Source organism: Saimiri boliviensis, chromosome 2 (assembly GCF_048565385.1).
Source record: "Saimiri boliviensis isolate mSaiBol1 chromosome 2, mSaiBol1.pri, whole genome shotgun sequence".
In the NCBI taxonomy this organism is placed as follows: Eukaryota; Metazoa; Chordata; class Mammalia; order Primates; family Cebidae; genus Saimiri; species Saimiri boliviensis.
This window is the reverse complement of record NC_133450.1, coordinates 86,373,622-86,387,261: the sequence shown is the minus strand read 5'-3', so window position 1 is coordinate 86,387,261 and position 13,640 is coordinate 86,373,622. Positions and strand designations below refer to the sequence as shown.

Here is a 13,640-nt window from a genome sequence, read left to right as displayed (position 1 = left end):
CAACTGATCTTCATATACACAACTGATCCTGATTGCAGGTTCACATCTGCAAGTTCATCTACTGGCTAAAATTTATTTAGAACCCCCAAATCAATACTTGCAGCATTTTCATGCTTGTTTGTGGACATGTGAAAACTGGCGAAAATTCTGAGTGGCCCAATGTGCACATTCCCAGCTGAGGTCAAACAAGGAAACATTCTGCCTTCTTGTTTCAGCTCCCTCTCATACTGTAAACAAGTGTCCCTTTCATGGTCTATTTAGTGCCTGTTTTTAACATTTTTATGTTTTCTGTTGGTGATTCTGCTGTTTAAAATGGCCTCCAGGCATAATGCCGAAGTGCTGGCTGGTATTAAGTAGACAATACCATGTGCCTTATAGAGAAAATACATGTGCTAGTTAAGTTTCATTCTGGCTTAAGTGATACAAGTTCAGTATCACTTACCTGAAATGCTTGAGAACAGAACTGTTTTGGGTTTGGGATTCTTCTGGATTTTGGAACATTTGCATTATACTTATCAGTTGAGCATCCCTAATCTGAAAATGAGAAATCTGAAACGCTCCAATGAGCATTTCCTCTGAGTGTCATGTTGGTGTTTAGATTTTGCAGCATTTTGGATTAGGGATTTTCAGATTAGGGATATTCTACCTGTAATGCTGTTGGCTGTGAGTTTAATGCTAATGAATTATCAATACATATTAAATAAGGTGTGTTTAACAGAAACACACATAAAACAAATTTATGTATTGATAAGCTGATGAAAATTTTGTTACCAAAGGTTCCTTGGAACCTAACTCTGTATTTCTCCTAGGGCCAGCGGTTCAGCATTCACTAATTCAGTGTTCACAGCAACTTTGTAGAACATACCTACCATAAATAATGCGAATTAACTGTATATGTATTTTTTAAACTTGTATTTCTCTTCTTTCCCTCCTTTCTTTGGGAGTAAAGAGAGATGTCTCAGAAGCGATGGGGAAGAGGGAAGGGAATGTCCTAAAAAGCTTTATACATAATTGATATATATAGATAGAGGGAGTAAAGATAAATCTGTGGTATGAAACTAACACTTCAAAAATAAATTGAAAATAAAACTTGGTAGGGCCAGAAGCAGCTAGATAACATAGGTTTATTCCATTCCCTCAACATCCCTTAGTACCAAGCCATAGTACTTCAAGCTGCAAAGTGGTTGTAAAAAGTTACCATACTATAGTTATCATACTATTGCAAGGACTTTGTTATGATAGAGGAAGTAGAAAAATTATAAAGAGGTCTACAGCCAAAATAAATTCATAGAATACTTGCAACTTCTTGGGTTTATATATTTAGAAAATAAGAGCTTTTGGCCAGTACGGTGGCTCACATCTGTTAACTCCAGCACTTTGGGAGGCAGAGGTGGGCAGATCACAAGGTCAGGAGATCAAGAACATTCTGGCCAACGTGGTGAAACTCTGTCTCTACTAAATATACAAAAAGTAGCTGGGCATGGTGGTGCATGCCTGTAGTACAAGCTACTCGGGAGGCTGAGGCAGGAGAATCCCTTGAACACGGGAGGCGGAGGTTTCAGTGAGCCGCGATTGTGCCACTGAAACCAGCCTGTCGACAGAGCAAGACTGGCTCAAAAAAAAAAAAAAAAAAGAGCCGGGCGCGGTGGCTCAAGCCTGTAATCCCAGCACTTTGGGAGGCCGAGGCAGGTGGATCACGAGGTCAAGAGATCGAGACCATCCTGGTCAACATGGTGAAACCCCGTCTCTACCAAAAATACAAAAAATTAGCTGGGCATGGTGGCGCGTGCCTGTAATCCCAGCTACTCAGGAGGCTGAGGCAGGAGAATTGCCTGAACCCAGGAGGCGGAGGTTGCGGTGAGCCGAGATCGCGCCATTGCACTCCAGCCTGGGTAACAAGAGCGAAACTCCCTCTCATAAAAAAAAAAAAAAAAAAAAAAAAAGAAAAGAAAAGAGAAAGAAGAGCTTTCTCCACTTAATTTTTATTGTTACTTTACTCTGCTAAGTCCTAAGTTACTATATACTAATAAATAGCATTTATGATACATGCTAGTAAACAACATTTACCATTATGTAGTATTTAAAAAGTAGGCATTATGCCTGTGCTGAAAAGTACCACTGATGTGTGTAATATCCATATTACTAAATGCTCCCTTCAGATGGATGTTTTAAATGCCCCTTCCATACCTTACTCACACAATACCCTCTCTACAAATCCCTTTCAAAAAGATACAGAAATTCAGTGGAGATATAGCACATTTCTTTCATGCCAGTGTGAAATTCAAAAATTCAACACTAGAAAAGTCTTTCTCGGCTACTTCTTTTTACAGAACAAGACATAGGCTCCGAAAGAATAAGTCACTTGCCCAAGGACATAAAACTAGTTATGGCAAAGAGAAGACTGTAATCTAGGAGAATTATTACGGGTGTTAAGTTTTAAAATTTAGTGCAGATAAGTATTATAAATGCCACCTGAATTAAGAACTAGAAAACTCAATGTTTCCTAATTCTCCTGTCATTTCATAAACAGTGGTTTTAGTGGAAAAAGGCTAAACAAATTTTTTTTAAACAAATTTTTTAAAACAAATTTTAGTAAACAACTCTAAGTGTTACACAGCAGTTTATTTATCTGTAAACTTATCAGAGCATCATGCTGACACTCAAAGAGGTGTTATTGGTTCAAATAATCCACGGTAAAGGTAAAAAAAAAACTTAACCGCAATAAAGAGTATTATTTCTCAAAATAAATTTAAATTAAGCATTATTTTCCTGAGAAGATTATTACATTTGAAAATATTTCTTACATTCAGAAATTCAGTGATAAATTAGTTCATTAAACTGTTTTCCTCTGTTACTGGAGCGTTATTAGAGAACCTGAAAGTAATAAATGTGTTAAAGATGGTGACGTTAGAAAGACAGGCACTAAAATTAGGCAAAAAGGAATAGAAAGTAGAAATGGAAGAAAGGAAACTTGATTTATTTAAAAATATTGCCTGGATGTGGTCGTGTCTGAAATTTGTCACACACACACACACACACACACACACACACACACAAACACACACACATATATATATATATATATATTTTTTTTACATGGAGTCTCACTCTGTCACCCAGGCTGGAATGCAGTGATGCGATCTCATCTCACTGCAACTGCCACCTCCCTGGTTCAAGCAATTCCCCTGCCTTTGCCGGGTGTGGTGGCTCACGCCTGTAATCCAGGCACTTTGGAGGCCAAGGCAGGCGGATCACCTGAGGTCAGGAGTTCAAGACCAGCCTGACCCAACATGGTGAAACCCAATCTTAAAAAAAAAAAAATTCCCCTGCCTCATCCTCCTGAGTAGCTGGGATTACAGGCGTGCGTTACCACGTCCAGTAATTTTTTTTTTTTTTGTATTTTTAGTAGAGAGAGTGTTTCACCATGTTGGCCAGGCTGGTCTCGAACTTCTGACCTCAGGCAATCTGCCCACTTCAGCCTCCTAAAGTTCTGAGACTACAGGTATGAACCATCATGCTTGGCTTGTGCTCAAATTTAAACTTACTCACTGTGTAGTTTTAAACAAATAATTAATTTTTAAGAATTTAATCTACATTTAAGTTTCAAAGATCAGATACATTATATTAATGTATCTTTTCCTCAAAATGACGGCAAAACAATTTATTGTAATGACAAATGCCCAGATTTTATTTGAAAACATAAGGGCTCATAAGACTCGATTCCAGGAGTAGGGTAGAAAGCCCAGAACATTTTAGTGTGCCAAAAAATAAGTGCTCAAGGAAAGATGAGGAGATACAAAAGAACACAAGACCCAACTTGAGGGTATCACACTGGCCATATTTAGAAGAATTTAAGCATCAAAAAGAATAACGATGATAATGGATTATAATGCACTGAATAAAAAAAAATCCATGAGTTTATACTGATACCATTTTTTTAACGAGGAAAGAGTAAAAGGAAGAGAAGGGAAAACTGTTCTGTTATAGAAGAGTATCAACTAATAAATAGAAGAAATAACAGAAATGATAACCACCAGAGTAATAACAGATTCAGGCAAGAATCAGTGAATGCCAAATCTACTGGATGAAAGATTATTAAGAAATAGGATATTCACACAGTTCAAAGCGTAACATCACAGATGACTTATTAATTACCAAGGGGAAAAAAAAAACATCTTTACAATATAAAAACTTGGCAGATATCTTATATTTGAGCATCACCAATAATGAGATAATTAGGTTTGTGTGCCCCTGATCTGATGTACTGGAAAAAACAAAATTTCACCTATGTAGAATCTCTGTGAAAAGTATGTAACCTGAATCTACTAATGAGGAAATAATCACAAGAATCCAAATTGAGAAATATTCTACAGAAAAACTGGACTGGACTATTTTAAAAAGTCAATGTCATACAAGACAAAAAAGGAAGGACAGGAGGGAGGAAGAAAGGGAGGAAGGGAGAAAGAAAGAAAGGAAAAGAAAAGAAAGAAGGAAGGAAGAAAGGGAGAGAGAAAGAGAGAAAGAGAGAGAGAGAGGGAGGAGGAAGGAAGGAAAAAGGTTATAGAACTATTCAATGGCCGGGCACCCTGGCTCAAGCCTGTAATCCCAGCACTTTGGCGCACACCTGTAGTCCCAGCTACCCGGGAGGCTGAGGCAGAAGAATTGCTTGAACCCAGGAGGTGGAGGTTACAGTGAGCTGAGATCATACCACTGTACTCCAGCCTGGGCAACAGAGTAAGACTCCATCTCAAAAACAAACAAATAAAACCCACACAAACAAACAAACAAAAGAAACATTGCTGAGAGCATCTGGAATTAAATGATTAGCTCTGGTGAAGTCTGGCAGCTGGTACTATGCTTTTTCAAACTTGCTGATTTTTGCTGCCATGAAAAATCAGCATCATTATAACCAGATTCAAAGAGGTATTGTTTCTATTCATCATTGTACTGGAAAAGAAGTAGAAAATAAAAAAGTTACTGATACTCAAAAGCAGTGTATTCTACATAACGTAAAAGTTCTGTACCATTACTTACAAGGTATTAGCATCAAAGAAAATGAATGTCATCTAAAAGCAGCTGAAAGAATATCCAACTCTGTTTAACTACTTGCTAACATTTCTTTTTCCTTAAAAAGGAATTCTAGTAAATGTATTTCTTACTTTCCATACCTTGACAGGAAATAAAATGTTTGAATTTTTAAAAAGTTATCACATGTGACCAAGATTTAATTTTTAATAAAAATTAGAAATAAGTCAGCTTTGGGGTATCTTATTGATTTAAAGGGAAAGCTACAATATGCAGGCTAAACAGAAAAAGATTACTTCAGGCCGGGTGCGGTGGCTCAAGCTTGTAATCCCAGCACTTTGGGAGGCTGAGGCGGGTGGATCACAAGGTCGAGAGATCGAGACCATCCTGGTCAACATGGTGAAACCCCGTCTCTACTAAAAATACAAAAAATTAGCTGGGCATGGTGGCGCGTGCCTGTAATCCCAGCTACTCGGGAGGCTGAGGCAGGAGAATTGCCTGAACCCAGGAGGCGGAGGTTGCGGTGAGCCGAGATCATGCCATTGCACTCCAGCCTGGGTAACAAGAGCGAAACTCCGTCTCAAAAAAAAAAAAAAAAAAAAAAAAAAAGATTACTTCAACTGAGCACCACTCAAGATAATATGATAGGCTGGGCATGGTGGCTTATGCCTATAATCTTAGCACTTTGGGAGGTCAAGGTTGGCGGATCACCTGAGGTCAAAAGTTCGAGACCAGACTATCCAAAATGGTGAAACCCCGTCTCTACTAAAAATACAAAAATTAGTCGGGCATGGTGGCACATGTCTGTAGTCTCAGCTACTAGGGAGGCTGAGGCAGGAGAAGTGCCTGAACTCAGAAGGCGGAGGTTGTAGTGAGCTGAGATCGTGCCACTGCACTTCAGCCTGGGCGACAGAGCAGATTTTGTCTCCCCAAAAAAAAAGATAATATGATGAAGAAAAATGATGAAAGAAAGCTAATTGCTACAAAGTAAAAATGCCTATTATGATCTTTTATTTTCCATCATTTCTTAGTGTCTTATACAAGTAACCATTGGGGTTATTTCAAATGGACTACATAGTTGTAGTTACTTATGAACAAAAATCTAGTTTCTTAATCATGCTAAATGACACATATAATTATTCTTTAATCTTTAATATGGAAATCTGGTACGCAGAATTTCACCATTATGAAATTTACATCTCAAGGAAGTAATCAATAAATATGCCCAGCGGATAATCTCTAAAAATTCTATACCATTTTAGAGGGTTTCCTTCTTTGCTTTTACCATGATATTCTTCCTAAATTATCAATAACACATATATTAAGTATAGTTTTTCATTATCCTGAAGAATCAGTATCATATAAATAATAATTGTGACATCAGGTTAAGCAAAAAGAAGTCGTGAATGGACTGACTTTTTTGTTCATTTTGTTAATTATTGTAATACTAAGTCCTACCCTTATTGTATTTGTAGCCAGAACTGGGAAAGATATTAACAGCATTTCACTTAACTTCATACTCCTTAAGTCAGTGTATTCAAGTATTACTTGGTGACTAGCATTCTGTTACCACTTTTTGAATCCTATTGCTCCTTCAAGTACTACTGGATAGCATACTCTAGTATACTGGACATTACTGAAAAAGAAGGATTCCATAGACAGAAATATTTAAAATAGGCTTCTTTTTGGTAATAAGAGCTTGTATAGGAATGCAAACTTCTAGTGAGTGGAATTCTTCCTCCTACATTCTAGCTTGAGAAGGAATTTTGTTAGTTGAGAGAAAATCCTTTGTAAAAGTTTTTGTTGCTTCTTTCCCTCCTAAAATTTGAACACTGCTGCCTCATGCTGTAATGAAAGAGTTATCAGACAAATCAATGAGCGATTACCCTATACTGTTTTTTTTTTTTTTTTTTTTTTTTTTTTTTGAGACAGGTTCTGCTCTGTTGCCCAGGCTGGAGTGTAGTGGCAGCATGATCTTGGCTCACTGCAGCCTTGACTTCCTGGGCTCAAGTGATCTTCAGCCTCAGCCTCCCAAGTACCTGGGGCTACAGGTGTCTGGCTAATTTATTTTCTAGAGACGGGCTCTTGCTACATTGCCCAGGCTGGTCTCAAACTCCTGGGCTCAAGTGATCTTCCTGCCTCAGTCTCCCAAAGGGCTGGGATTATAGGTGTGTGCCACAATGTCCAGCCTGTCCCTGTATCTTTATGTGTTTATTGCAAGCAGGAGACTAGCATAAACCTCCCAGCTTGACCAATATAACAAAACCCCATATCTACTAAAAATGCAAAATTAGCTGGGCATGGTGGCACATGCCTGTAATCCCAGCTACTCAGGAAACTGAGGCAGGAGAATTGCCTGAACCCGGGAGGTGGAGGTTGCCGTGAGCCAAGATCGTGCCATTGCACTCCAGCCTGGGCAACAAGAGTGAAATTTCGTCTCAAAAAAAAAAAAAAAAAAAAAAAAGTAGGATAAACCTCAATTAAAATACTATGTATTTTCTTATTATTTTCCTCTTTTGCAAAAATGTGTTAAACTTCTGGATAATTAAGTAATATAATTAGTTGGGTTCTGATCAATACAAATGGAATTCATGTATGTATCTTTTATATGCTCATAATATTCTTGTAGTCTTTACTTTTAATTCTTAAAAATGTGATAAGTGTAATAAATGTTTTAATTCTTAAAAATGTGATATTGTAATAAACTTTTATTATATCTCATGTAAAATAACTGTGTGTCTGAGAGAGAGAAAACTCATGCCTTACTTCTCATGATTTCTCTTTCTTTTGTATACCTTTCATAGAAAGAATTACAGCCTCAGTATTCGTGTGTATTTTTGAAAGAGTAAAGTGGGGAGTGGGAAGGTATATCTACATGCTATGCCTTTTGACAGCATTCTGTTTCAAATCTCCTCTTCTCATCAGTGACTGGAACACAGCTGAAAAAACAATGAACTGATTTTGTGATGACGAATTTAGGAAATTCAGTTAGCTAAGGGTTAGAAAAACTGATTTTCAGAGGTATACTCTGATCCAGAATGGGACTTTAATATATTGTATTATACTGAAACATAAAGGAGAGGTCTACAAAATAGAATATTTGAGCACTATAATATTCATCTCAGTCAACTGAAGTGTTCAGGATCAGTGATTAAGTTCATTCTGTACTCCTAAAGAACAAACCTTTTTTAAAAAAGGAATTATCAGTAATCTCTGGGTACCTGACTATACCACAGTTAGCAAGTGATTCCAAAGATTTTTAATAGAATTCAGGCCTGATTTTACAAGTTAATTGAGTTCTAGGAAAAACATTTCACTGGCATCTTTATGAATGATTACTTCTTATAAAGTCTTGCTCTGTTGCCGAGGCTGGAGTAGGAGTACAGTGGTGCAATTTCGGCTCACTGCAACCTCCACCTCCCGGTTCAAGCGATTCTTCTGCCTCAGCCTCCCGAGTAGCTGGGATTACAGGCATGCACCACCATGGCCAGCTAATTTTTTTGTTGTATTTTTAGTAGAGATGAGGTTTCACCATGTTGGCCAGGCTGATCTTGAATTCCTGTCCTGAGGTGATCTGCCTGTTTTGGCCTCTCAAAGTGCTGGGAGCCACAGTGGCCAGCCTAAATGGTTTACTTCTTAAAATTCCTGCAATTAATATCACTTGGGTTTTTTAGAAGTCTTATTTAAGAAATTTCAAAGATATTAACTTGTAAGAAAAATTATCTTGCCAAGAATTTAAAAAGTCAGGTAATAGCAGCACTCACCCACCTTCACTAACCAGCTCACTATTGTCTGACTGCTTACAAGAGATGATCTTCTCCACTAGTTGATTGTAGCTGCAGTTACCAACAGCTTTTACAATGTCATCAATCTAGAAAACAAATGACTGTCTCACTAATCACGGTAAGATTAGAAACAAAACAAAAGAAAGCCACATCACTCTTTAGAATTTTATTCTAATATAATACTAAATATAAAGCTATTTATTTTTCATAAATAATAATTTTTGAAAATCAAAATCGGCACTAAAATCAACACCCAACAGTTTCCAGGTTTACAGCTCATTATGAAAAATACTCCATAGCTGTATTTCAATTATGCAAAAAAAAGATTAAATGGTATTATTACACGCAACTTTATTTCTTAAAGTCATAAACACATATTTAAGTGACCAAAATAAAACAAAAACTATTCCCGGAGGAAAAATGAAAAAATATCTACTTTTTCCCCCCAGCATAAAGGACCAAGAAACAGTTTTTTTTTTTTTTTTTTTTTTGAGACGGAGTTTCGCTCTTGTTACCCAGGCTGGAGTGCAATGGCACGATCTTGGCTTACCGCAACCTCCGGCTCCTGGGTTCAGGCAATTCTCCTGCCTCAGCCTCCTGAGTAGCTGGGATTACAGGCACGTGCCACCATGCCCAGCTATTTTTTGTATTTTTAGTAGAGACGGGGTTTCACCATGTTGACCAGGATGGTCTCGATCTCTTGACCTCGTGATCCACCCGCCTCGGCCTCCCAAAGTGCTGGGATTACAGGCGTGAGCCACCGCGCCCGGCAAGCAACAGTTTTTTCAAAACTAAAAAACAAATGTTGCACATTTAAAGCAAAGGAACTTTAAATATGTTAATTTATAGGATTAATAAAATTATTCCATCTTATTTATTATTTATTTCCTAGAAAAGTATAGTGGAGATATGAGTAGAGATAACTATGTTATTTTCCTGAAGAAAAGTTAATATGTGTTAACCAGGGACAGTATCTGCTGCATGATTCTTATTTAATCTTTGCTTTTAGAGTTACAGCAAAAGAGTAAATTTAAACTTTTAAGCTACAGGAAAAGAAACTTGGGCTTCTCTACTGTCTCTCCATTATGCTTTGCTTTGACTAGAGAAGAAAAAGAGGTTCCTACTGTCTAAACAATTTATATAGTTGCACTGGCATACATAGTATATTTATATTTATTTATAAATTATTCACATGTATTGCTGTATTAATACATTATATACCCAATAAAACAAATACAAATTTTAGAATAACATAAATAGAAATAAGAGGGCGAATGTTTTCTTCCCACATTCAAATGAACATCTTGAAGACTTACTCTTTGAATACCACAGGTTTCAACATATATCTGCACAAGTAATACTCACAGCAGTGTTTTTCAAACTTGAGGAGTTTGTTAAAAAGATGTAAAATAATTTCAGGCTCAAGTTGCTTCTCAATTCTCTAAGTTTTCATTCCACTACCCAGGGGATTCTGATACATGGCAATGTTTGGGAACCATCCTTTGAGGCTGTAATTTATCTTTCTTGTTTATGAAAAATTCTACCATACTAAAAGCCTCCTAACTCATACAACTGGGACTGACAGTTGGTTGAGACAATCAGTTAATTCAAAAAGTCAAAGCAGGAAATTGTGGAAAACGTTTACAGGCATACATATCCTAAACATTTTTTGTTTTTGTTTTTTTTTGAGACGGAGTCTAGCTCTGTTGTCCAGGCTGGAGTGCAATGGCGCAATCTCAGCTCACTGCAACGTCCACCTCCTGAGTTCAAGTGATTCTCCTGCCTCAGCCTCTTGAGTAGCTGGGATTACAGGTACCTGCGACTTCACCTGGCTAATTTTTCATATTTTTAGTAGAGATGGGGTTTCCTCATCTTGGCCAGGCTGGTTTTGAACTCCTGACCTCATGATCCACCTGCCTCAGCCTCCCAAAGTCACGCCCAGCCAAACGTTATTATTTCTTTTTTTTTGAGATGGAGTCTCACTCCGTTGCTCAGGCCAAAGTGCAGCGGTGTGATTTCAGCTCACTGCACCTCCACCTCCTGGGTTCAAGCGATTCTCTTGCCTCAACCTCCTGAGTAGCAGGGACTACAGACACCCACCACCACACCTGGCTAAGTTTTGTACTTTTAGTAGAGTCACGGTTTCACCATTTTGGCCAGGATGGTCTTGAACTCCTGAACTTAAGTAATATGCCCGCCTGGGTCTCCTAAAGTGCTGGGATTACAGGTGTGAGCTGCCATAGCTGGCCCATATCTGAAACATTTCATATATACATATTTTTTGGTTTGCTGCCCTTTATAAAACCAAAACATTTTATATTAACTTAAAACACAAAAATGTATTCAATTGTCAATCTTTTGATGCAGAGCCAAATGAGTTCTTTTCTGTGTGAGAGGATCCTTGGGGTAAGATTCTACGTAAATCACAAGAAAAAATTCACAAGTTCCAGCTTTGATTTATTTAAAATGAGAAGTTAAATCCTTAAGAAACAATTTGAGGGCACAGTCTCTTCAGATGTTATTTTCCTCAACACCTTTACTTTATAGTGCTTTCGTTAGTGACTCAACTTCAGTAAGTCTTTTCAAAGAATCTGAATTTTCAATTTCAAGAAATCCACAGAAATACAACTACAATAAATTGGGTATGGTGGCTCACACCAGTAATGCAAGCAATTCAGGAGGCTGAGACAGGAGGATCTCTTGAGGCCAGGAGTTCAACACCAGTCTGGGCAACACAGCAAAACTCCTGTCTCTAAAAATAAAAAAAAAATTTTTTTAGGATTTTTCTCTCACTCCATCTCCCACACTCTGTCACCCACGCTGGAGTGCAGTGGTGTGATCACAGCCCACTGCAGCCTTGACTTCCCAGGCTCAAGCAATCCTCCCACCTCAGTCTCCTGCGTAGCTGAGACTACAGGCACACGTCACCACACCTGTCTAACTGCTAAATTTTTTGTAGAGACAGGTCTCCTGTTGCCCAGGCTGGTTTCAAATTCCTGGGCTCAGTGATTCTCCCACCGTGGTCTTCCAAAATATTAAGATTATAGGTGTGAGCCATGCAAAACCTCTGAAAATATATATACATATTTTAAATTAGCTGGATATGGTGGTGCATGTCCATAATCCCAGCTGTTCAAGAGACTGAGGCAAGAGGACCGCTTGAGTCCAGGAGTTCAAGGCTACAATGAGCTATGGTCATGCCACTATACTCCAGCCTGGGCAATGGGGCAAGGCACTGTCTCTGAAACAAAACAAAACCCCCCAAAACCCAACTATAGTAATAAACACAAGACCAATAGGCTGGGTGCAGTGGCTCATGCCTGTAATCCCAGAACTTTGGGAGGCTGAGATGGGTGGATCACCTGAGGTGAGGAGTTTGATACCAGCCTGGTCAACATGACGAAACCCCATCTCTACCAAAAATACAAAAAATTAGCCAGGTGTGGTGGACACCTGTAATCCTAGCTACTTGGGAGGCTGAGGCAGGAGAATCGCTTGAAACCAGGAGGCAGGGGTTGTGGAGAGCTGAGATCATGCCACTGCATTCTAGCCTGTATAACAAGAATAAATCACTGTCTCTACCGACGACCTTCTTCACAGAACTGGAAAAAACCACCTTAAACTTCATATGGAACCAAAAGAGGGCCCACATAGCCAAGTCAATTCTAAGCAAAAAGAACAAAGTTGGAGGCATCACACTATTGGACTTCAAACTATACTACAGTGCTACAGTAATCAAAACAGCATGGTACTGGTACCAAAACAGAGATATAGACCAATGAAACAGAACAGAGGCCTTGGAGGCAACACCACACATCTGCAACCATCTGATCTTTGACAAACCTGACAAAAACAAACAATGGGGAAAGGATTCCGTGTTTAATAAATGGTGTGGGGAAAACTGGTTAGCCATGTGCAGAAAGCAGAAACTGGACCCCTTCCTGACACCTTACACTAAAATTAACTTCAGATGGATTAAAGACTTAAACATCAGACCTAACACCATAAAAACCCTAGAAGAAAATCTAGGCAAAACCATTCAGGACATAGGCATAGGCAAGGACTTCATGACCAAAATGCCAAAAGCATTGGCAACAAAAGCTGAAATAGACAAATGGGACCTAATCAAACTCCACAGCTTCTGCACAGCAAAAGAAACAGTCAGTAGAGTGAATCGGCAACCAACAGAAAGGGAAAAAATTTTTGCAATCCACCCATCTGACAAAGGGCTGATATCCAGAATCTGCAAAGAAATGAAACAGATTAACAAGAAAAAAACAAACAAGCCCATTCAAAAGTGGGCAAAGGATATGAACAGACACTTTACAAAAGAAGACATACATGAGGCCAACAAACATATGAAAAAATGCTCATCATCACTGGTCATTAGAGAAATGCAAATCAAAACCACATTGAGATACCATCTCACACCAGTTAGAATGGTGATCATTAAAAAATCTGGAGACAACAGATGCCAGAGAGGATGTGGAGAAATAGGAACACTTTTACACTGTTGGCGGGGGTGTAAATTAGTTCAACCATTGTGGAAGACAGTGTGGCAATTCCTCAAGGACCTAGAAATAGAAATTCCACTTGACCCAGCAATCCAATTACTGGGTATATATCCAAAGGATTATAAATCGTTTTACTATTAAGGACACATGCACACAAATGTTCACTGCAGCACTGTTTACAATAGCAAAGACCTGGAACCAACCCAAATGCCCATCGATGACAGACTGGACAGGGAAAATGTGGCACATATACACCATGGAATACTATGCAGCCATAAAAAACGATGAGTTCGTGTCCTTTGTAGGGACATGGATG

At 38.4% G+C, this 13,640-nt stretch overlaps 1 protein-coding gene across 2 annotated transcripts in view; it reads right to left on the bottom strand.

Annotated features, from left to right (window-relative positions):
• Positions 1–13,640, bottom strand: part of MINDY2 (MINDY lysine 48 deubiquitinase 2) — a 102,235-nt gene that overhangs the window by 34,127 nt on the left and 54,468 nt on the right. For both annotated transcript variants that reach the window (XM_010339609.2, XM_003928980.3), the window contains exon 5: positions 8,794–8,896. In XM_010339609.2, coding sequence (XP_010337911.1) covers positions 8,794–8,896 — 103 coding nt within the window. The remainder of the gene's footprint in view (positions 1–8,793; positions 8,897–13,640) is intronic.